Source organism: Drosophila teissieri, chromosome 3R (assembly GCF_016746235.2).
Source record: "Drosophila teissieri strain GT53w chromosome 3R, Prin_Dtei_1.1, whole genome shotgun sequence".
Taxonomy (NCBI): domain Eukaryota; kingdom Metazoa; phylum Arthropoda; class Insecta; order Diptera; family Drosophilidae; genus Drosophila; species Drosophila teissieri.
The window spans coordinates 29,107,723-29,129,694 of record NC_053032.1 but is presented as its reverse complement, the minus strand read 5'-3'; the positions used below and the strand labels follow the sequence as shown (position 1 = coordinate 29,129,694).

Genomic DNA, 21,972 nt, shown 5'->3' with positions numbered 1-21,972 from the left:
AAATGATATTCATAGTACCCTTTCCTAAGGATTTTAAATGGATTAATAGCTTTTACATAAAATATTTCATGAAATTAAATAGGCAGTGGGAACGGTCTCGTTCATTTTTCGCTTGCTTTTGCCACCTGGTAACACTGCGCAGAAACAAAAACAAAGAACTTCAAACTAAACCGCCATATTTTATTTAATTTCTGTGCTAAACTATGGATCGGACAACCATCGCGCCGTGGAAAGCTGAAGAGAAGGAGCAGAGCGAGAAATTGCACAGAAAGCTGCAGGGACTGGCTCTGGTGCACCCCATGCCAGACGAGCTGCGGAAGCTCATTGCCTGGGACATGTTCCTCAAGCCCAACCAGGTGGCCTTTGTGCATGTGATGCACTACCTCTTCCGCCTGCTGGATCCCGCGGAGTTCAAGCGACGCTTCTTCTGGCCCATCACGGACAAGAAGTCGGAGGCGAACTTTCGCTCCAGCACGGTGGAGTATCTGAAGCATCTGAACGAGAAGCACCAGCTGCATTGGGCCAACATCAAGTCCTATTTGGTGGTCATGCCCGGAGGCATGAGGTTTATTAACTTTCTGCTGGAGTTTGTGGGCTTCGTGATCCAGGAGTGCATCAAGCAGCGCGAGAAGTCACTCGGCTTGGAGGCGGGAACACCTAACGTGAGCGCCAAGGTCATGGCCCGGCAAAATGCCGTTATGAAGGAGTATGCCTCGTCGTATGTTGTCAATCTGGAGGAGAATACGTCCCTGTTGCGCGACAAGACCCAGAAGATCCGACGCCTGATGGCCGATCTGTCTGCAGACATGGGAGTGCCCGAGGAGCAACTGGCGGACGATGGCTTTCTGGATGAGTTCGAGGCCACCGCTGCACTCGGCGTGGAACGAGTCATTACCCAACCCAGGAAATTTGACCTGGAGGCATCTCTGTGTGGCCTCAAAGAGGCCATCGATATTTTCCAGCTGAAGCAAGCCGAGAACAACCAGAGCAAGGAGGCGGTAGAGAAGGCACTGCGGGGCATGCGAGTGCTGTTCGACTGCGATGCAGCCACAGATGGTGGTGAGTCATCTTTGGTTACATCCCTGTAGGCATTTAAATGAAAATGAGCTTTAATTCCATGGCAGACTTTTACGATCCTTTGGGTGCATCTAAAACGGATGCCCTCCTGAACGGCTTCAATCGGATCAGCGGCACAATTGCCGAGCAACTGGATGCCAATGACCACTACAACGAATCGACTGCGTTTGTCACCACCGATTTGCAGGCTCTTCGCGTGGAACTTACACAGTCCGAAGTCCAACTGAACAATTTACTAAAGAAACTTAACGAGCCGTCCAAAAAGGAGAAGGGAAGTGCCACTGCTAGTGCCACTGCAAGTGCCTCCGCCAAGGGGCAGACGCTTGCGCCGGCCACGCCTCGCTTCGAATCAGTTATCAGCTCCAAATTTGTTTCCACGCCTCCCATCAGGATCGACATGGGCAGCGGTGGCGGGCGCAATGCCCCAGTACGCCTTGCACTCCAGGATGACTTCAATGGCAAACAGTTCGATGCCTTAAGCACTAGTTTACTCGGTAAGAAGTGATCCCCGTGCATTTAGTAACTCCCTATCCTAATCAGTTTTCACTTTCAGCACCTGCGCCGCCTCGATCAGCACGTAAGCTGAAAGTCCTTGATCAGTCGACCGGCATTGATCTTAATGGGACAATGAATCGATCCAAGATCAACGATCCCATGCAAATGCTGCGCACCATTCACAAGAACACCTCCAAGGTTAAGACAGCTCCGCAGGCGAATCTCTCTGCTCTGGGCAGCAAGTGGAAGCAAATGCAAGCTTCTTTCGGTTTCGATGAGGCACCAGTGCCAGGTGCAGCGGTGATCTCCCCTCAGACCTCACCCACTGAACCCAGCGATCCCTTTACACCCCTGAGTGGTAGCGAGTGCACCCGAATCGAGCGCATTCCGCGCACATCGGAAAACAACAGCTCACTGGTCGCCAAGAGCGCTGCGGTTATAAAGGTTCTGGAGGTATCTCGGAATGTTCTTAACCTGAGCACCTCGCCATCTGGACGCCTAGATGCACTGGTTCCGCACACCGAGAGCCACCAGCAAGACACGCCACGTCTTCAGCTCAACGACAGAACAATCAATGTAAGTGCACTCAATAAGACTCTTAAAGTCTGTCATTACTTTACGAATACGTGCCTAGTTAATAAGCCAAACATGAAATACGAGTCTCAAGTTCAATTTTTTTACAGAACTCACTGCTGCTTGAACCCGATTTAAACATTGAAAACGACCAGAATGCATTCAATGTCTCGCATAAGTTCGATTTTGATCAGATTGGAGGTGATGACCTGCAGAACATCAGCGATAGTGTCCTCAAGGATATTATCTTTTAGGCAATGGAATCTCAAATGGCCATAACTGTTGAGCTAATAGTCGTAATTATTTTCTAATGATTTAAGCTTTGTGAATGAATAATTTGAATAACGTTACTCATATGAAATTGAAACTAGTATATTCCAGCTTTTAAGCAAATTTCTTCTCTGCAATACATGTAAACTGAAAGTATGAAAGTATCCAAGATTTAAGAGCTGAATACAACGCAGAGATTTATTTAATTAAACAACCAGTGAAACCTATGAAAGTATCCAAGATTTAAGATTTGAATTCAACGCAGAGATTTATATATTTAAACAACCAGTGAGGCAGTATTAAGGTTTATTATATATACTTTTAAAAGTCAAATCTTACAACTATTGTCCTTCATTACGGCTTTATCGGTCTTTAACATCCCTGCGAAATCAGACTTTCTGAAATGAGTGTTTTGAGCGTTCTAGAAAATGAAACAGAAAACAAATTGTATAAAAATAAAAAATATTTATCTAATATGGGTGAATATAATGTTTTTTATGTGTCTTAATGGGATGGAAAAAGTAAAATAAAATAAGAACAAAACAGAAAAATGTGACTTCAATGCATTCACTTTTATTAAATTCGAAAATTATAATCAAACTGATATAAGTTTATCGTTAGCCTAGACTGCATGAATGTGAGATATGTGTACTTTCGTGTCTCCGCATACAAATTATTGTATGGTGCTGCTTTTGGTCTTTATGGTCCGCGCCTATCACATGTCTAGCCGTATAAAAAACGTTTACATATGGATACTGGCGTATTATATACACTAGATTAAAGATTAAGAGTATTGGCAAAGGAGTGTGCATTTTATGCAAACCCTATTGCAGCCGGTTGAGCAAACGCTCACAACCCCGTTCGATTTTGGGCTAGAATAAATATATATATGTATGTATATGCTTCATCTCAATTAACTTATAATTTGCACTGCCGTTTCGCCTACTTTCCGCGGCGCTGACGCGGCGGCAGGTTGTTCTTCTTGCCCAGAATCTTCATCAGCTGCTTGGACATGAAGTACGGCTTCTCCGGCGAACCATCGTTTCGCTCGCAGTCCTCCAGGAAGCACAGAAACAGTGTGTCCACGGCCGTCGAGTACACACCAAAGAACACGCTCGTTATGAGAAAGGCGGCAATTACCACCACCGCGGTGGGTACCTCGATGTAATTTAGTTGAATAATGGACGGATTCCTGTCCAGGAAGAAGTAGGTGGACGCCCCCGCGCCAGCGGTTAGCAGCAGTTTCGACAAAAAGAACAAAAAGTCCGTGACCTGATCGAGCGTCACCACACGCAGGAAGTTCCTCATAATCAGGTTAAACGAGTCCGCGGCACTGGAGCAAAAGTTCTTGCCATGAATGGCGCACATGATGTAGGCATTCCGATTGAGGAACTTCAGGAAGGTCTCCAGCAGCCAGAAGAAGCAGCGCATGCAGCAAAGGATGGCCCGTGTCACAGCATTGTCGTACTTCTTCAGCTTCTCGTGTATGTATTCCAGCACCAGGCGGATTAGCCGGACGATGGCCAGGATGAGTGAGCCGAAGGCCACGGTGCCCAGGTGGTAGAAAGCGGTTTGGCAGAAAGCCCTTGTGAGTGTGAAGTAGGGCACATCCCTCTTCTTAAAGGTCCAATACCAGCGGGCAAAGGTGGAGGCCAGCACCATGTAGCTGAAGGCGGAGATGAAAAAGCTAAGCCACAGGAAGCCAAAGACGTTGTAGAAGATGGCCCACTTAATAATAATCGGATTATTAATCGAGTCAAAGCTGCAGGTGGTTTTCAAGCAAGGATGCCGGTTTTGGAGAACGCTGCAATATTGTTGGAACACTTTCGGGTCGCAGGATCCGCCCACTGTGTAGTTGATGGCTGGACCTTCGCAGATGCAGTCCTCGTTGGTCACTTCACCACTATTCGTCAGCTGACGCACCATTCGAAACGAAGGATCTCCAATGGAGCCTAGATACAGGCCCACGCCAATGGCAAACGCTATGGCGGCAATGAAGAGTATCCAGGAGAATATGGGGAAGAACACGGTGCTGATCACGCTGCTCACCGCCTTGCTGCCCTCCTTTGTTAGGGCGATTGCTATGCGGATGCGCTTTCTTAGCACAATTACCAGCAACAGGATAACCACGAAGCTCACGCCCAAGAAGATGGACAGGTAGAGCCAGGTGTTCTTGTTTTGCAAAACATTTTTGACCGTAGAGTGCAGGTTCAAACCGTGTACGGGGACCGTAGCCGTCGTCTCCCAGCGCCTGTACTCTTTAACGGTTTCGTATATGCCCACCAGTAGGCCAATAAGCACGCCAAAGATGGAGAACCAGAGGATCGGAGCCGAGAGCCAGCGCATTAGAGCGATATAGACCAGTGAGGCAATCAGGGTGCAGAAGCATGCCACTAGAACGATAGCCCAGGAGTTTATCAGGTCCTCGACAATCTTTTCTCCCAAGACTTGGGCGTCGTTGGTGCCATTGTAGAAGTGGGCCACCATGTTACCCACGAGCTTGGTTAGCCTCGTGTCCGTCTTCATCATCTTCTCCTTGATGACAGCTGAGTCGCTGAGTCTGCGCTTGCACTGGATGATCGGCTCCTCGTTCACTGGAGTCTGTTTGCTGTTCGCCTGGGGAAAAACCAGAGCCATGGCCTGGGCCTGCCGTAGGATTTCCGTGGTGGCGTTTCCGGGCATCAGATGCAGCTCCCGCCCCAATCTTCCCCCACGCAGGTAGGAGGGAATATAATCACACACGCCCTCGGAGAACTCGAAGAAGCATCGTTTGAGGAATGGAGCACTCTTGATGTACCATTTTGCACACTCGTTCCGGTCAATGGCGGTCTGAATGTCCGTTTTGGTGCGAATCTGCGCTTTGTGCTCCTCTGTCAAGCAGATGAGGCGACTGTGCAGCTCCGCAAAACTCAGTTTGTCCTTCATGGAGTCCCAGTCGAACGTCTCCTTGGGACACGTCTCCACACACACCTGATGATAATATCATTCGTTATAAGTAAGATGAACTCACTGTAAATGAGCCGTTAGTGCTAACTCACCTGTGGAGTTTTACATCCAGTGAGGGGTACAATTGGATCAATGCACTGGTTTAAGTCGAAAAAGAATAGGTTCTCCTTGTTTAGCACCCCGGAGTCCATGCCGCACTTCCGGTTGTCGGAGTCCGTGGGCACCAGCAGCTTGTTGAGATCGCCGTTCTTGATGGCGTACTGGGCGATGAAGGCCCATCCTGCAAGGAAGAGCGCGAAGAGCAGCAGGCAGGGCACATCCGTGCAGCTACGATCCCTTTGCCGGGGTCCCGTGAAATTCCGGTCGTAAAGCAGCGGCTTGCCGTACTTGTTCCTCAGCTCCACGCTATCCGTCATCGCTCTCTACTGAAAGAGTCCAAGAAGAACCGAGTGCTATATGTATATAGAACTGTTATCTGTCGGTCGTCGTCTCTTGGTAATGAGTCTGTCAGGCGGAGATCATGTAATTTATTTCCGTGCATGCGTCATTGTTTTAAAAATGGAAAACCACATCTGTAGAGGGTGGTTGTGTTGGTGGTGAAGCCAACCACTAGCGGCTCTTTTTGTTCTAGTTTGCTTGCTAGTTGGATGGGGAAATGACGCTGGTAAATGAATGTATGTCTGCGATAAGGTGGGGTTTGATAATATCAAGAGGCAGCCAAAGATCCCTATTGTTTTGAACCACAATTAAATACTCTTCTCCTTGTTTGTCTCTACATTTTACCGTTCTCTTGTTTTATTGCTTAATGAATAACTTTATTGTGTTAATCCTTTTAATGAATAATGAACCTAGCTCTGTATAGAGAAATAGTTATAAAAAGCTTTACTAAATAAACATTAAGAAAGGGCATTCGAAGGGCTAATGAATAAATTCTAGAGAATTTTGTTTTCTTCTAATGTTAATTATTCACTTCCTTAATTAATCATAAAAAGATATGGGGAGCAAATAAAAAGGCAACTATAAATCCTTCGCTTTAAGAGCAAATATGTTGTAAATATGAAGGTACACAGCAAAAAAGCAACTCGAGCGTGTCACAAATTGGCAATAATGACGCATTAAATGGCGAATTAAATTTGTGCGCTCACTTGTTGCTACTGTATGATTGTTTATGTGTATCGCTCTGTTTTTGTTTGCGGCTTCTGTCTATTTAATGTGAAAAACCCGCCGCCGCCTTTAATGGATGAATTCCCAAAAAGCACATAAGTTTTCGTTGAAAATGGAAAACCAATTTGGGTTGGCAAGGCGTTTGGACCACATGTTTCAAGGTCGATTGCCGTAACTTCATTTCGGTGTAGGAATTTTAGTGTCAGGGAGTTGAGTTTATCATTCCAGCACTGCTACAGGCAACACTCGCAACAGCGGACCCTCTCTTGTTCCAAAAAAACACCTCAATTATGATAAGAAAGCTTGATCTCTAACTTATTTTAATAATTTGTAGTGCGGCAAACTGGTTTGCACCCGAGTATCGAGTGAGTACTGTGCTCGCCTTGGACTACGTCATGTTAGATAAAAGAAAGCAGTCACAGTTCTTATCTTATAATGGTAGTCTCTTGTTTCCCATTTGAACGACTTCCCCTTGTAGATTTCTGCAGCTACATTTGCACAAGGCCCCGTAATTTTCTAATGAAGTTGTATTACTCACCTTTGCTTCCAGAGATGCGACAAAGGAGCTCCACTCTTCTCGTCGCTTTTCCTTTCTTTCTTTATGCTCCTTTATTGTCTCATGACACTTTTTAACGAGCGGCTGGGGGCTTTTTGTTCAACTCGCTTTCGGGGATGGGAACGGAGTCACTACTCCGGCGAAAGTCACCGGACCACTGAAAGCGGGAAGCCTTTGTCGGAGCTCCGTATCCCGTACGTTGCTCTCTGGACGTCGGTCACTTGCACTCGTTGGATAAGTACACACAAGAGCCAAGTGGGGCTGCAAGCATAAAGGCAGCATAAGTATTCATGTGCGAGTGTTGGTATGGTGCCACTTGGGGATAGGGGATAGGGAGTTGGGGGGTTGGGGATTGGATGGAGAAAAGAGTAGCACGGCACACTTTTGTTAATTGCACAATCCTAATCGTTTTCACCCGATAACGAGCACTGGCCATTCCCGTTATAATAACACCTTGCAGTTTCGACCGAATTCGAATTTCTGTGCATGCAACTCTTTTCGTTTCGCTTATTTTTGTTGTGGAGCGGGCGCATGGAATTAGGCCCCTCCCCCACCAAGCTCACGTACTGCGACTCACTTGCACTTACGCTAATTAAACGGCGAGCACTTGACTTTCCGCGATGTAAACAGCTCCACAATCGAAATAATACTGAATAGCCCCAAGAAAATCTCCCCTCATCCACAACCCAAAACTCTGAACAGCTGTGCCGAACAGTGTTGCAAAAGGGCCCGTTCTGGTCAAAACAAAGCAGAAATGTGTGTGGAATGTGGCACTGCACAGGGATGCAGTAAAGCTAGCGCAAGTGTTGGCTGCTTTCAAGCCAGATCTGGCTACTTATGGGGAATTTTTAGAGGCCTGAAAGGTACGAAAAAGTTTGCATTGGTCCTACCTTATAGTTTGGTTTACGATTTTAGTAAATAGTATAAGCCACTTATGCATGTTAAATTTTCTATCAACTTGGCAGCTCGGTACTTGAACTTAAAACTTTCTATATAGTTTAGTGACGATATTTTGGAATTATAAAACACCCATACCAATTGAATACTGCTTGCTGCAGCAAACCGCAGCATGTCTCGGCTTGTACTGCGCGCAGTGTGAACGGCTCTGTGTAATTTGCGAAAACCGCGACCAGTGCTGCGCAACGCGAGTGCGAAAGCCAAAAGCAGGGTCGGATCAACGGTGCGGGGTGGAGCGGAGAGAATGTAGCGTTGAGGATTTTAACAAGAAACAATTTAAGAATCGCGCTCCTGGCCGTGCGAAAAGCGCCTGGTCGAATCGTTTAAATGTCCCCATTGGTAGCGTCGATTGCGTGTGTTTAGTCCCCGGTGTGCTGCCTTTAAAGACTGTGTTGTTTTCGTGCCGGCAAGCCAACCAATTTGAAACCCCCAAAAAAGTTTCCACTTTTTCATTCCCCCCAGAAAAGTGACAATTATTCGTGGCCGCGGTCGGCGGATGCAGCTGCAAAGCGGGCGGCGATTAAAGTAGTGCAATCCGGCGCAAGTCCTCGCCATTTGTTTATGTTGATAAGCAGTGTTTTTGGGGCAACAACAAGAAAGTGCAGCTCAGTGTGAAATTGCCACGGTTATTAAGTGGTTGTGGTTGCTTGGTGTACGTGCAGAAAACCTAAAACAGACATCCCCAGAAGAAGAGGAAGCAGCGCGAAAGGAGGAGGAGGAGCAGCAGCAGCGACGTCTCTGTTGTTTTTGTTTGGCTGCGAGGAAGAGAGAGGGAGAGAGCGGCGAAGAACACGCGGCTCTTTCGAAAAAAAAGGGCGGGAAGGCCCTTTCGGCTCGGGGTCGAATAAACCCAATCCCACTCGATATCCGTAACTCTGCCCGCCGGAAATGTCAAGGGGGGGCGAGCAGAAGCGCGTCACCCTCACCTCGATCATCCAGGGCGATGCGGGCTTCTCGCGCTTCGGCAGCAACTTCCTGGAGCCTGATGCTCCGTCCGCTGCACCCAACAGCACCTCCAAACCAACGACAAAGACTGCCAAGTGCATTCGCATCAAACTCGATCTGTTCGAGACCGATTCGAACAAGTATCCTGAGTTCAACTACTCCCGACTTTTGTACTTGGAAAAGGTAAGTGTATATGTCAGTTGGAGGATCACCTTCTAAGTCCTTGTAATCCGCAGAAAAAGGCCAAAAAGCTGAAGCAGGTTACCACCACCAATGGCTCCGCAGGCACTGATCCCTTTGCCGACAACGATGATGATGTGGCACGGATCGTCAAGGAGCTGGAGGCCAAGTATGGCAACTCCTATGCCACAGGCAGGGGGAAGAGCAAAAAAGACGACTACCGGGACATTGGAATGGGGTACGATGAGTCGGACTCATTTATCGACAACACGGAAGCCGTAAGAACAAGAAACCTTTACCGAATAAGGCATTTTTACATTTAACTATACTCCCTGTCCAGTACGACGAAATCATCCCGGAAGAGGCGGAAACCCTGGAAGGCGGCTTCTACATCAACTGTGGCGCACTGGAGTTCAAGAACCTTACCAAGAAGTCCTACACCACGCGCACAGATGCCATCATCAAAATGCCGGAGCGATCACGCAAGCGCATGGTTTCGTCCAGCTCGGAAAGCTCATCGTCATCATCAGACGATGACGACGAAAACGATGATGGCAACAATGAAGAGGAGGACGAGAGCGATTCCGAGGATGACTCCGAGGAGAACGATGAAAGCGACTCCGAAGACGACTCCGAGAGTGAAAGTCTCGAGGACGAGGACTCTGCTGCCACAGCCAAATCCAGCAGCAAGTACAAAGACAATCATCAAGCTAAGCGGGCCAAGGTCATCGTTACGGGCAAGTCCAAACCAAGCTCAAGCTCTTCAACGAGTGGCAAAAAGCCACCGACCAAGCCGATCACCACTTCCTCATCCTCAAACTCGCCACGACCCAGCACAGTGGAGATTTCGGACACGGAAGACGGACAAGTCCCGGTCCAGACTCAGCCATCAAGCCAGCTTCAGGCCCTGCCGCAGAGTCAGGCCCAGGCGCAAGCTTTAAAGAAGGTGGTTAAGACCACAACGGTCAAGGACATGCTAAAGGCCAAGCGTGATAGCTTCCTGAAGTCGCAGAGCGGCACGGCAGCTGTCAAGGGCGTCGTCAACGGCGAGCTGAAGTGTGTTTCTACCGACGTGTCCACCAGCGACAGCAGCGATATGGAGTCCGAGCAAGGCCGGGCAGATAGGCAGGCAGGTCACCAAGGCAAGGATGGGCAGGAAAGTGAGTTACAAAGCTTCTTCGGTTATATGCATAATAACTTTTTTCACCTGTTTATTTTTAAGACCTACGTACCGCCGACACTCTGCTGCCCACCACATTGGATGCGGACATTTTGACCGCAGTCAACAGCTTCAAAGAAGCGGTAAAGAGTCGAGACATGTGCGGCAAGAAGTTTACTCTAGATGCCAAGCTTTCGCCACTTCTGCTGCGGTAAGTTTGCAGCATAAGATACACTAAGTGCAGACTAAAGACTTATGCCGATGAATCTACTTTAGGGTGTACGAGGCGGTGCTGTGCACGGACCGCAATGAACGCAACATGGTCTTTTCCCACATTGAGTATCAGCTGCAACTGCCCAAGTACTACATGCTGCGCAAGGGGAAACAAGTGCGGGCGAAGGAGGAGAAGAGGAAGTCCACCATCATTTTGGAGAAGCTGCGGCGGGCTGTAGCTGTGGTTATGCCCAAGGCGATAGCCAACTACGAAACGGAACTGCGCACATTTGCTGAACAGGCGTAAGATTATTAGGCCAGAGAATGATTAGGTTCCTTAACATTACGCTTTTTCATTTCAGAGCGGCGGACGTGAACTTGGAGCAACCGCCCAAAATGCCGCGCAAGAAGTTCCAGTGGACCAGCGAGTTACGACATCTGCTGTACGATGTGTACCAAGCGCGTTGGACGTCCTACGCGTTTCTGGCCAAGCGCAAGGACTCTTTGGAGGAGTTCATCTATTGGTATCTGAAGGATAAGGTGGTGGAACTATGGCCGCCAGGCTGGATGCGTTTAGATGAGTTGCAAAGAGAAATAACCCGCTACAAGAACGCCAAGCTGAAAGCAAAGGAGAAGCCAAAGGCACCGCCGGCGTCCGCATCCCCTAAGCCCGTTGCAGTTGTATCTGCTCCTGAGCAAATGCCGCCGGCAAGCAGCTACCTGAAGCCTGTGGAGGATCCTCGATCTCGAGGAAACTCTGACACGGACTCAGCTACAAGTGCCTCCTCCAACAGTCTGAAGCGAAAGCTGAAGGATATGCCCAAGCAGACCAACAAGCCGCCGAAGAAAAAGGTGGCCAAGCAGTTAGCGCTGCAACCGCAACTTAATCCGCATCCGCAATTCCAGCTGGCGCCGGCAGCCACGGCAGCCGTCAGCATGCCAGCCATTAGCAATAACAACAACCACCTGCCCCACCTGGACACGTTGCTCTCCATGCCGAGCACCTCGGCTCAGGCAGCAGCCTTCAACGCCGCTGCCGTAGCAGCCGCCAATACGGTTCTGGATCTGGCATCCCCAAGCCGGAAAATGGACCTTAACAGCAGCAGCAACTTCTACAGTCTGATCACGGCCGCCAACCTGGCAGCCAGCGGGAATCCCAGTCCGCATTCTGGCGACAGCCAAGCCAGGGTGATTGTGGGAGCTAGACCCTCTCCCCATGTGATCAACCTGGATGACTATCAATGCACCAGCGATATACTTCAGACGTCCAAGCAGCTGGCTGCCACCACCACCGTCATCACCGCCACCTCCAAGGCTGCTCAAACCACGTCGGTGGCCAGGGAAAGCAGCAGCGAGTCGGATGGCGTGGAGATTGTGGGAGTTTTTCCTGCCTCTAAGCCCCAAAAGAAAGTCCAGCCAAAACCTAAGAACAAGACACAAAACCGAGGAAGATCGTCCTTGGGTGCCGTGGGGCAGGTAAATGGATCTCTGGGCTATGGCGCAAATAACATGTACATCTACAACAACGCCAGAGCCCTGGGTCCAGTGTACGATCTCACCGATCCGCATATAATGAAAACCATGTCAAATCTGAAGGAGATAGAAAAGCAGTTCATTCAAGCGGCCTTCTCGCCGAACAGCGTCAAGGGCGCCAGCGGCGGAATGGGATCATCCGCGCCCAGTACGCCATCGCGCCAATGACATTCGGGATCGGCCGCACAGCAGCCCCTACCGGCTGCAGTGACGGCCTTTTACAATCAGGAGGCGATGGCCGCCGCCATCGTGCTCTCCACGATGAGCCACGCCTCGCCGCGCTACGACCTGCTGGCCAACGGCTCCGTCTCCATGTCAGCCGCCCAGGTGGGAGCCTCTGCCAACACACTGCCACAAGTATTTGTTAAACCCAGCCTGCCGCAACCCAGCGCTGCCGGCGAAGTGGTGACCACGACTGGAGCTGCTCACTCGGCCACGCAACAACTGCCCACAAAGTTCATTTAGCTAGGGTCACTCAGCTCGTTCCCTTGCGATTCTAATCTAAGATTCTAGTGCTGATTCTAGGTAGGTTTCATTCGCAGCTGTGTCTGCCAATTTTCCAATTATTGCACCAGTTTAATTATTGTTTCTCATTGAGTCGTTTACCTACTAAGTCAGTGTACTTTGCAAGCATTAATAAAGCAAATTTATATATATTTATTTATAGAGAACCATTTTTATTAAATAAAGGCGAATAAGTTATGTAATAAAAGTAAATCCAAAAGGCGCATTTTCTTTACACACAGCGAATATATATGTATATATAATTGATACAAAATTAGTTCTGTAAACCAAAGGATAACGCTAAAACCAGCGACTGCGCCGTCACAGAAACGATTACTTATTCTAATTTGTAAAAGATAACACGTGTGTATCATGATGATATAGCCGAAGGATCGGGCGGCTGTTGGTCAGCGATCATTTTATCCAGCGCAGCACCGATGTGGCCGCCATTCGCACGAAGGCGATGGTAGACTGCTGGTTGGCCGCCGGCATCAGATTGGGATCCGCCAGCTCCGGCTGCGGAGTCAGGCTGGGCACCGCCTCCCAGTCCATGCGCAGGGAGTTTTCGTCTGGAAAGGTGTTATCAGTCTTAAAAGATGATTCCCTTCAATGTGCTAAACCAACTCACCCTCTGATTCCGATTCCGTGGCCGTTTCGATGCCGATCAGTAGGGAATCCACTGACTTCATGAGTGGCGCATTGGTCACATCCAGATGGCCGTATCGACCCAAGTCGCTGCGCTCCAGATCGAGGATGGCCAGTAGGTTTTCCAGCGTGTGCTGTTCGATAAGCGCACGCAACTTCACCTGCTGCGTGTAAGCCAGATACATGATATTGGAGTTGAGGCGCGAGATTTTGCGCCGGAACTGCTCCTCGTTTAGCAGCTTACGGCAGAAGTCCCCATAAGCGATCTTATGTGGCAGCCGAACGTTCAGGTAGAAGCTGAGCAACTGCGTCAGCTGCGCCGTGTAGGTAAGAGCGCCCACAATGCGGTAGGCTTCGAACCTGCTCGGCGTAATCTCGTTAGCGGTGGCCTTGGGAACGTCATCCTTGTTGTCCGCAAGCCAGTCCAGGTAGGCAGTATAGTCGCCATTGGCTGGCAACGAAGGACCCACAATCCTGTATTGAACTTCACTGATCCCACTGCCATGAAAAACCCATTTGCCGCGTATGTAAGATGTATTCTTGGCATCGGCCAGCGCCGCTATGGTTTCCGCCTCCTCGGTGCGCTCAACACTGGCCCGCCTCTGCTGCTCCTCCTTGAGGACCACCTCGGCTATGGGAAACACATAGGTGACCAGCTGCTGTATGCTGCGACGTGCTGCCTGCTTTATGCTGTCCAGGAGTCCCAGGTGGGTCTCCCTGAGTTTCTCTATTTTCTCCACTCTGTCCAGCACATAGTTTTCGAGCATCTTGACCTTGTCCGGGTATTTGGGTAGATTCTTTCGCTTCTCGGCATTGGCGCGACGCAATTCATCACGTCGCTCGCCGAGGACGCGCAGTCTCTGTCCCGTGCCGGTGATCAGTTGCTGTAGGAGCTCCAGTTGCTTTCGCTTGGCCTTGATGGCCATCAGGCGATCCTCATTGGAGCGGTGCTGCCCGATAAGGCGTTCGTAGCGCGTGCTGAAGGTCTTAAGGCCCGCCTGCAGGTTGATGTAGCGTTGCTGCTTCTCCGTTAGGCTGAAATATTGTAAGATCGATTCAGTTTACATGTGTTGTTTAGATAAGGTGGGTGGGCAAACCTTTCGGGCCTTTCCGCCTGGCTGTGAGTAATGTTTCCGTTTCTGACGCAATTGCGACAGTGGAATCGGCTGGCGCTGCAGCTGTGGCACAGTGGGCACCGCATGTGGGCGCCCAATCCCGTGGTGGCGCTCCTATCCTTTGCGTTCGCATCCTTTAGGAGTTCCTTCGTCGTTGTCGTTGGCCTGCGCTTTGTTGTGTATCCTGCGACATCTGATTCCTCGTCCTCGCCGTTTGTGGAGGCGCTCGAGATGCGAAAGTTGTCGGGGGCCTTGCAGCTTTCGTCGGAGCTGGAGCTGTTTGCCATTACAGCCAGAGCATTGCAATTATTTATTATGTTATATCTTTTGTTATTGTTAACTTTGTTATTATCGTTATCGATACCAGGACACCTATTGCAGAACGATAGGCCGGTATCGGAAAAAGAGCTGTCGTCAGTGTTGGACAGCGTTCAATAGCAAACGAGTTTTCATTGGTTGCGCGCACATTTCAAACTACAAACAGTAACGATAAGAATTAGGGTTTTAAACATCTGGGTATTAAATCATTTAAATATATTAAAATATTAAACACCCACTTAGAATATTTTTATGTTTTCGTTTATTTTTCACAAGAGATTTCTATAACCAAATAATTAAACTAGAACGTCGGAAAACTAAACAAAACCCGAAAGCGGTGGTGCTTAATTTTCAGATCATTCAATTTCCAGTTCGGTGCACTATTATGGGAGGCAGCTCGGTTAGACCAGAGGCAGCGTTTCGACAAGGATTATTAATTTAGTTAGTACGTTGATTCCGATCGTGCGGCTAGTCGTGGGTTCCTACTTGTTGGCGGCAACGGCCTTGCCCGCCTTGCCTCCCAAGACCTTAAGGACCGCATCCACCAGATCCTGCACGCGGGGCAGGGCGTGCGCCTCCAGCGTCTTGGCATAGGGCATGGGCACATCCACGCCGGCACAGCGCCACACGGGGGCGTCCAGTTCGAAGAAGGTCTGGTCCTCCATGATACGGGCGCAGATCTCAGCTCCAACGCCTAAGAGGATGCATATTTAGAAATCGCTGGGCTTTCAAACAGCTGCTTTTGTCACTCACCGTGCTGGGGCCAGCCGTTCTCCACGGTTACCAGATGGTGGGTCTTTCGTACAGAGGCGAAGATGGTCGCCGTGTCCAGGGGACGAATGGAGCGCAGGTTAATGACCTCAGCCTCAATGCCTGAACATGTAATAAAGGAGGTTAGCTGCTTTCCACGTCATTCAAAATAAAACGGTGCCTTACCCTTCTTGGCAAGCTCAGCAGCCGCCAGAAGCGATGTCTCCACCGCCTTGGAATGCGCCACCAGGGTTATGTCCTTGCCCGGCCGCATGATCTTGGCTTTGCCGATGGGCACCACGAAGTCCTTGTCGGCGACCTTATCGTCCACAGGGAAAGCCGTGCCGTAGACCAGCTCATTCTCCAGGAAGACCACGGGATCGGGATCACGGATGGCGGCCTTCAACAAACCACGGGCATCCTCGGAATCGTAAGGCGAGATGACTTTCAGGCCGGGGCAGTGGGCGTACCAGGCGGCGAAGCACTGAGAGTGCTGGGCTGCAACACCGGAAGCGGCACCATTGGGACCACGGAACACAATGGGCACGTTGACGGCGCCGGCGGACATGTAGAAGGTCTTGGCCGCGGAGTTGATTATCTAAGGTTTGGATTTTTAAACAGATATAGTAACATAGAATAAAGTAAACGAAGGACGTGTTAAGATGTAAATGTAATAATGCTGCCTTCAACTGCAAATTCACCAAGTCAAGTTAATACGCTTTATTTGATGCACTCCGCTGTCTTCCATATCGATCTTTACTTAATGCCTAGTTTCTGCTTAATGATAAATGCTGGCAGGCGGCGTCCCTTCCAGAAACGCGGCAGCGGCGTCTCGTTGGCCTGCCGCAGGATCTCCGCCACGTGCTGCTCCGCACTGAATGCCTCCGCCTGCTTGATCTGGGACATCAGCTTGGCCTGGAAGGCCTTCTCCTTGCGCATCTCGCGACGTTGGCGCACCTTGGCCCACTCGAACTTCATCTTGCGGCGCAGCTTCTTTAGCTTGTGCTTCTTCATCTTGCGTCGCCGGATGACGATGAGGCGAGCCGCCTCCATCTTGTCGGACTTGCTCTTGTCCAGCGGCGGCGCAATCACCTCGCCGACTCGATCTCTGTGCAGGATGTCGTTGATCTCATTCAGCCAGGTTGAGCGTGGGCTTTCAATTATGTGGCTTATTGGCAGAGGGCGATCTCCGACTGGCGGCTTGGCGCAATCGAGTATCTTTGCCTGCACGTAATTGGATAATATGGGTGGGGATTAGTGAGGTCCGATCTATGACTTGGGGCAGGAGCTAATCCACCCATATTATCCCATTAGGCGCCGCGGCATATTGCACTTGAATTGGTCTATTAGCTAGCTGTTGGAGTTGTGGGGCATTTGGATTGGATTGTCGTGTTCTTCTTTTGGTTTACGTTTTGTTGGCAATGAGATAATATGAGTAGTTAGCCTACTGCTGGAGTGCGGGGAGTGGTTCTTAGGACAAGGATGAGAGAAACTCACGTGATCGATAGCCTGCATGGAGAAGTTCCAGGTCATGAACTCGCACACGGGACGCAGACCGGCCATGGCAGCTCCAACGGCGATGCCGGCGAAGCCCATCTCTGTGATTGGCGTGTCGATGACGCGCTTGTCGCCGTACTTCTTCCACAGTCCACGGGAAACCTAAAAAGGGCATAAAATGATTTAAAAAATGTAAGGATACTGGCAATATATGGATAAAAGTGTGCGAATTCGGGACGGAATGGAACATTGTCGGTTGTTTGGATTCACGAACACTACATTATCTGCTTGTAAAACTTTCCAAACTGATAACACTTTAACCAAGATTACACCAATATTTCTGAATAACTAGCCTCGTAGCTCCCACATTTATAGTTTGAATTAATCCATTACGCCGGAAATCGAACCATCCACAGATGGGTAAACAAATCGCTGTTTTATGGTTTTATGGGGCAATCTATATTATCAGCAGACAGTCGGTCACACACATTCTGCGTGACCTTGCTAATTTCGATCACGCATTCGCATTCGCGCCGACCTGTTCGGAATCACTATCAGTAGTTACACATAGCACGCATATATCACCCCGCTGACCACCGACTTCCCCCATCTTGGACACCTGCATCAGCTGTCGTCGTCGTCGTCGCAACCGCCTGCTTGGTGTTTACGTAATCGAGCAGGGGTAGGAAAAAGTCCGAGATCTCACCTTGTAGGCACCATCGTACTGGGCCACCTCTTCGCCCAGGATGAAGACGCGGTCATCGCGAGCAAGCTCATCGTCCAACGCGCTGTTGAGGGCATCCCGCACGGTCATCTGCTTGGCCGCCAGGGCCTTCTGGCTGGTGGAGAACGCTCGCTGGGCGGAGCTGGCCGCCTGGATGAGTCGGGTTCGGAGCATCGTCGGTTTGCGGTTCGCTTTCCTATGGGTATATCGGTATCGTAGCCGGCTGCAGGTGTTATTTTTTTGGGTTTTAAATGCTATTATCTAACTAAAAATGGGCTATGGTTTTACGCACCGACTTCCGTCGAAATTTTGATGTGAAAATGCGGTGTGACCAGATGTGACCACTTGTATGCCAAATTGTGGGCACACTTGGAAGCTTACCAGGGATGCCAAAGAAATCACTGTGAAATGCGACTAGTGTTGGCCATGCTAACTGTATCTAAATTTGGCTACATTCGTAGCTGGAATTTCGAAAGTATTGGTTACTTTGTATTAATTTGGCTATTCGAGTATTAGCCACGATTTCGTTTAATTGGTTTTTATTTGAAACATATTTCGGGACTAAACAAATAATCTTATTGGCAGGTAGTCCCAAGATCGGATTTGGCCAGACTGTTGAACAGCGAGTTGGCAGCACTGGTTCGAGCAGCTCCAAAAATGCAGCTCTCGTAAAATAATTTTAGAATTTCTTATTTGTAATTCCGCGTAGTGGGGACCAGAATTAGCATATATAAATTAATGCACTGGCACGTATAGAGATGATTAGTGAGTGAAGGAGGTAACAGTTGGACCAACGTTGGCTAGTTAGCTCCAATTCCTCCGCTGCCAGCGGCGCACAGCAATCGATTTTTATTCGAGGCGAATGCTGTGGAATTTCCCAACCAACTTTCCCACACTCTGAATTCCGGCGACGGCATTTAGCGAAGCGCAATGAAGGACAGCGGTCACATAACGCTCACACTCCCGCCGGGCTCAACGGCGACGGTGGACGAGCGGGGCAGGAAGAGTCTGCGGCGGGTAGGTAGCCAACTGGTGGAATTCTAGGTAATCCTCAAGAAACACAGAACTTATACTAAGTATGCTCTTTTGTCCCACGATTCAGGCTTGGAATCAGCTGCCGCGTTGTCAGCGGAACCTCATTATCCTGGGCATCACCGGATTCTGTGTGACGGTGTTGCTCTGCCTCAGTGGCGATCAGCTGCTGGCCGCCAGTTTAAAGGATGTGGACATCAAGGCCGAGGTGGCGCCATATCAAATGGCCATGCCAAATCCGCACCATCATCCCGGCGTGGATAAGGATGTGCCCAAAGACACTGCTGCGGCGCCTGTTCCGGTAGATAAGAAAGTACCCCGGGCGGAGGCGCTTAGTGATAAGGTAAATAGGCCCCCACTTAATTGATAAGTGCCTAAGTGCCCGGCAATGTTTGCCTATCAAGATAGCATGCGTATCACCACAATTGACTATTGGTGTTTGATTTATTTCCCATACGGCACACTTCCAGTGAAATCTTTTAATGATATCTCAATACCAATCAATTTCAGTTTAATGAGCTAGTTGCCTATGGAGAAGCGAACTCAGCGGAGAACGTGGTCCGGTTGCCGGAGACGGTAGCCGTGGCTTTACCGCCGCCCGATAATAATAAGGAGCAGGACAACGGTGGAATCGACATCCTGAACAATGTAGAGGAGCCCGTGGCGCAGGATCCATCAGAGCCGCTAAGCGAGGGCGAGCAGCTCGAGCAAGCAATCAAGAACCCACTCACTCTGGGCGGCGTTAGCTTCAAAGAGCACCTTAAGAAGATCAAGCCCCTTCTGGCCAAGGGTCAGCACTTCCATGGCGCCACCAATGAACGACAGTCGGCTGTGGTGGCCGCCTTCAAGCATTCCTGGGCGGGCTACAAGAAGTATGCCTGGGGGCACGACAACCTGAAGCCCATCTCCCAGTATTCCCACGAGTGGTTCGGTCTGGGACTAACCATTGTTGACTCACTGGACACCATGTACATAATGGGTCTGGATGATGGTAAGTTGGCTATATTCTTGTGTCCACGAAATCATTATTTAACGGCAATACTTTTCCACTTCTCTATCTACTCAGAATTCAAGGAAGGACGCGACTGGGTAGAGCAGTCACTGCGCTTTGACACTAAGCGCGATGTAAACCTGTTCGAGGTCACCATACGTGTCCTGGGCGGACTGTTGTCTGCATATCACCTGAGCGGCGACACAATGTTTCTGACCAAGGCAGCAGAGCTGGGCAACCGCTTACTTCCCGCCTTTCAATCGCCATCAAATATCCCCTACTCAGATGTGAATCTCGGGGATCTTTCGGCGCATTCGCCCAAGTGGTCGCCTGATAGCTCCACCAGTGAGGTCACCACCATTCAGCTAGAGTTTCGTGATTTAAGTCGGTCTACAAACATTTCCATTTATGAACAGGTAAATAGATCAGATAAGGGCCATAACTAACTATAAAATAATTGACTTATCAGGTTGCTCATAAAGTAAATGAGAAGGTGCATGATCTGGAGAAGAATCATGGTTTGGTGCCCATATTCATAAACGCCAACACTGGAACTTTCCGAAACTACGCCACTATTTCCCTTGGTGCTCGTGGAGACTCATACTATGAGTACTTGCTCAAACAGTGGATTCAGACCGGCCGTAAGGATAATGATAAGTACGTATTTGAGTGTGTTGTTGAATTTCAGAAATTCAATTTCGCAAAGAACTTTTGTCTCTAGAACATTAAGCAGATCGATCAACCACAGCTGTGTTGTACCACTTGTTCATTATTTACTTTATTTAATTTTTATTTTATTATTCTAGCCTAATTTTGGACTACATGCAAGCAGTCGATGGAGTTCTAACTCAGTTAATGCGGCGCACGCCACGCGAGCACTGGGTTTACATAGGCGAGCTGATCAATGGCAAAGACTTCAAGCCGAAAATGGATCATCTTACGTGTTATCTGCCGGGCACTTTGATTCTTGGTCACCAGAACGGAATGCCAGACTCGCACCTCATACTTGCGAGGGATTTATTGGATACATGCTATCAGACCTACAAGATGAATCCCACAAATCTGGCTGCTGAGATCTCGTATTTTGCGCTAACCGAAAAAGACGATCAGGACATTTATGTGAAGCCCAACGACGCCCACAACCTGTTGCGCCCGGAGTTTGTGGAGAGTCTCTATTACTTCTACTCCTTAACTGGCAATCGCACATACCAGGACATGGGTTGGACAATCTTCCAGGCGTTTGAGACTCACGCTAAAGTAAATGCGGGCTACACATCGATGGGAAATGTAAAGAACACTCAAAGCACGCGTCTGCGCGATCTGATGGAAAGCTTTTGGATGAGCGAGACTCTGAAGTACTTCTACCTGTTGTTTAGTGACGACCGCAAAGAAATCGACTTGGAGCAATGGGTCTTTAATTCGGAGGGCCATCCACTGCCGGTGTATCCGCTCAAGACTTAACTACCGCCTAAGTAAAGCAATTAGAGGGCAGCGCAACTTAGTTGCGTCAGCGAAACTAACTGGAAACCGAATAGAGTTGGCGCATTCATGCTGCCACTATCATTTAACTCGAATTCGCAATTTAGCGCAAATGCCAAATACTATGCTAAGCTTAGAGATACGCAAAGCACAGTTGGCAATCGAATAAAGCAATGCCCAACATTGGGATGGATCGATGGAAAGAAATTGTAACCCCTGGGGCAACAAATTAGGGTGCAATATCAAATTTTTAACGCCAGACCTCTGCTAGCAAGAATCATTTAACATACTTACTAAGTCTATATATAGAAGGCCAGTTATCTTAATCCACTACCTTTGCGAGCTGTTAAATTTGAGGTTGCATCAACAAAAAGCTGCGTTTGTCGCCCCAGGGATTTAAAGCGAATCATCCCATCTTCCTATTTAACATGTCATTTGAAAATCGGTAGAAACCGATTGTATAATATTCTGTGTACTGATAATTGTTATTTTGTAATTATTTATTTCCTACTATAAGCACGTATTGTAACACGATATTGGGGCATTGCTAACCCCTTTTTAGGACACTAGCATCAATCGAATCCGCCAGCAGGTTTTAACCTTGTAATCTATGGTAGTAAAACGTGTATGTTTATTTTAGCATGATAATAGGAATCAGTTGCACTCAGCACAAAGTCGATTTGTGTGTAATCTTAAAGGTACCGAATAAACGAATCTCAATGGAAATGACCAGAACATTTTCGATCCCACAGGCAGCCTGTGAATTAAGAACGGAGCCAATAATAAAATACAAGTGTTTTTAAAATTGTATGGAATTTTCTTTATTTTCCTAAGAACATTTCACCCAGT

General features: G+C 48.8%; 6 protein-coding genes across 8 annotated transcripts; 3 read left to right on the top strand and 3 right to left on the bottom strand.

Annotated features, from left to right (window-relative positions):
- The first annotated feature begins 70 nt into the window (after positions 1-70).
- LOC122620485 (augmin complex subunit dgt6) lies at positions 71-2,898 on the top strand. The gene is made up of 4 exons (XM_043797969.1): positions 71-1,059; positions 1,125-1,571; positions 1,631-2,148; positions 2,256-2,898. The coding sequence occupies exons 1-4, from the start codon at positions 204-206 to the stop codon at positions 2,397-2,399; spliced, it is 1,965 nt and encodes a 654-aa protein (XP_043653904.1). The 5' UTR covers positions 71-203; the 3' UTR covers positions 2,400-2,898.
- Positions 2,899-2,968: 70 nt separating this feature from the next.
- LOC122620484 (choline transporter-like 2) lies at positions 2,969-7,818 on the bottom strand. 2 transcript variants are annotated; one of them, XM_043797966.1, is made up of 4 exons: positions 7,669-7,818; positions 7,064-7,342; positions 5,454-5,786; positions 2,969-5,385 (listed from the first exon to the last, which is right to left on the bottom strand). In XM_043797966.1, the coding sequence occupies exons 3-4, from the start codon at positions 5,775-5,777 to the stop codon at positions 3,358-3,360; spliced, it is 2,352 nt and encodes a 783-aa protein (XP_043653901.1). In that variant the 5' UTR covers positions 5,778-5,786; positions 7,064-7,342; positions 7,669-7,818; the 3' UTR covers positions 2,969-3,357. The 2 variants fall into 2 exon arrangements, with proteins under 2 accessions (XP_043653901.1, XP_043653902.1); XM_043797967.1 differs by having other exon boundaries at positions 7,659-7,769.
- A 407-nt stretch (positions 7,819-8,225) lies between these two features.
- On the top strand, positions 8,226-12,792 carry LOC122622707 (yemanuclein). Its single transcript, XM_043801362.1, has 6 exons — positions 8,226-9,166; positions 9,220-9,441; positions 9,504-10,323; positions 10,386-10,533; positions 10,599-10,838; positions 10,898-12,792. Exons 1-6 carry the CDS (start codon positions 8,927-8,929, stop codon positions 12,234-12,236), a joined length of 3,009 nt encoding a protein of 1,002 aa, XP_043657297.1. The 5' UTR covers positions 8,226-8,926; the 3' UTR covers positions 12,237-12,792.
- A 6-nt stretch (positions 12,793-12,798) lies between these two features.
- Positions 12,799-14,723, bottom strand: LOC122622710 (beclin 1-associated autophagy-related key regulator). Its single transcript, XM_043801366.1, has 3 exons — positions 14,315-14,723; positions 13,201-14,252; positions 12,799-13,141 (listed from the first exon to the last, which is right to left on the bottom strand). The coding sequence occupies exons 1-3, from the start codon at positions 14,617-14,619 to the stop codon at positions 12,987-12,989; spliced, it is 1,512 nt and encodes a 503-aa protein (XP_043657301.1). The 5' UTR covers positions 14,620-14,723; the 3' UTR covers positions 12,799-12,986.
- Positions 14,724-14,895: 172 nt separating this feature from the next.
- On the bottom strand, positions 14,896-18,054 carry LOC122622711 (pyruvate dehydrogenase E1 component subunit beta, mitochondrial). 2 transcript variants are annotated; one of them, XM_043801367.1, is made up of 6 exons: positions 17,914-18,048; positions 17,604-17,844; positions 16,898-17,059; positions 15,587-15,998; positions 15,404-15,523; positions 14,896-15,344 (listed from the first exon to the last, which is right to left on the bottom strand). In XM_043801367.1, the coding sequence occupies exons 2-6, from the start codon at positions 17,793-17,795 to the stop codon at positions 15,133-15,135; spliced, it is 1,098 nt and encodes a 365-aa protein (XP_043657302.1). In that variant the 5' UTR covers positions 17,796-17,844; positions 17,914-18,048; the 3' UTR covers positions 14,896-15,132. The 2 variants fall into 2 exon arrangements, with proteins under 2 accessions (XP_043657302.1, XP_043657303.1); XM_043801368.1 differs by lacking the exons at positions 14,896-15,344; positions 15,404-15,523; positions 15,587-15,998 and adding an exon at positions 16,106-16,624 and having other exon boundaries at positions 17,914-18,054.
- A 180-nt stretch (positions 18,055-18,234) lies between these two features.
- On the top strand, positions 18,235-21,849 carry LOC122622709 (endoplasmic reticulum mannosyl-oligosaccharide 1,2-alpha-mannosidase). The gene is made up of 6 exons (XM_043801365.1): positions 18,235-18,638; positions 18,724-18,996; positions 19,164-19,644; positions 19,720-20,060; positions 20,114-20,301; positions 20,451-21,849. Exons 1-6 carry the CDS (start codon positions 18,552-18,554, stop codon positions 21,103-21,105), a joined length of 2,025 nt encoding a protein of 674 aa, XP_043657300.1. The 5' UTR covers positions 18,235-18,551; the 3' UTR covers positions 21,106-21,849.
- Positions 21,850-21,972: the final 123 nt, after the last annotated feature.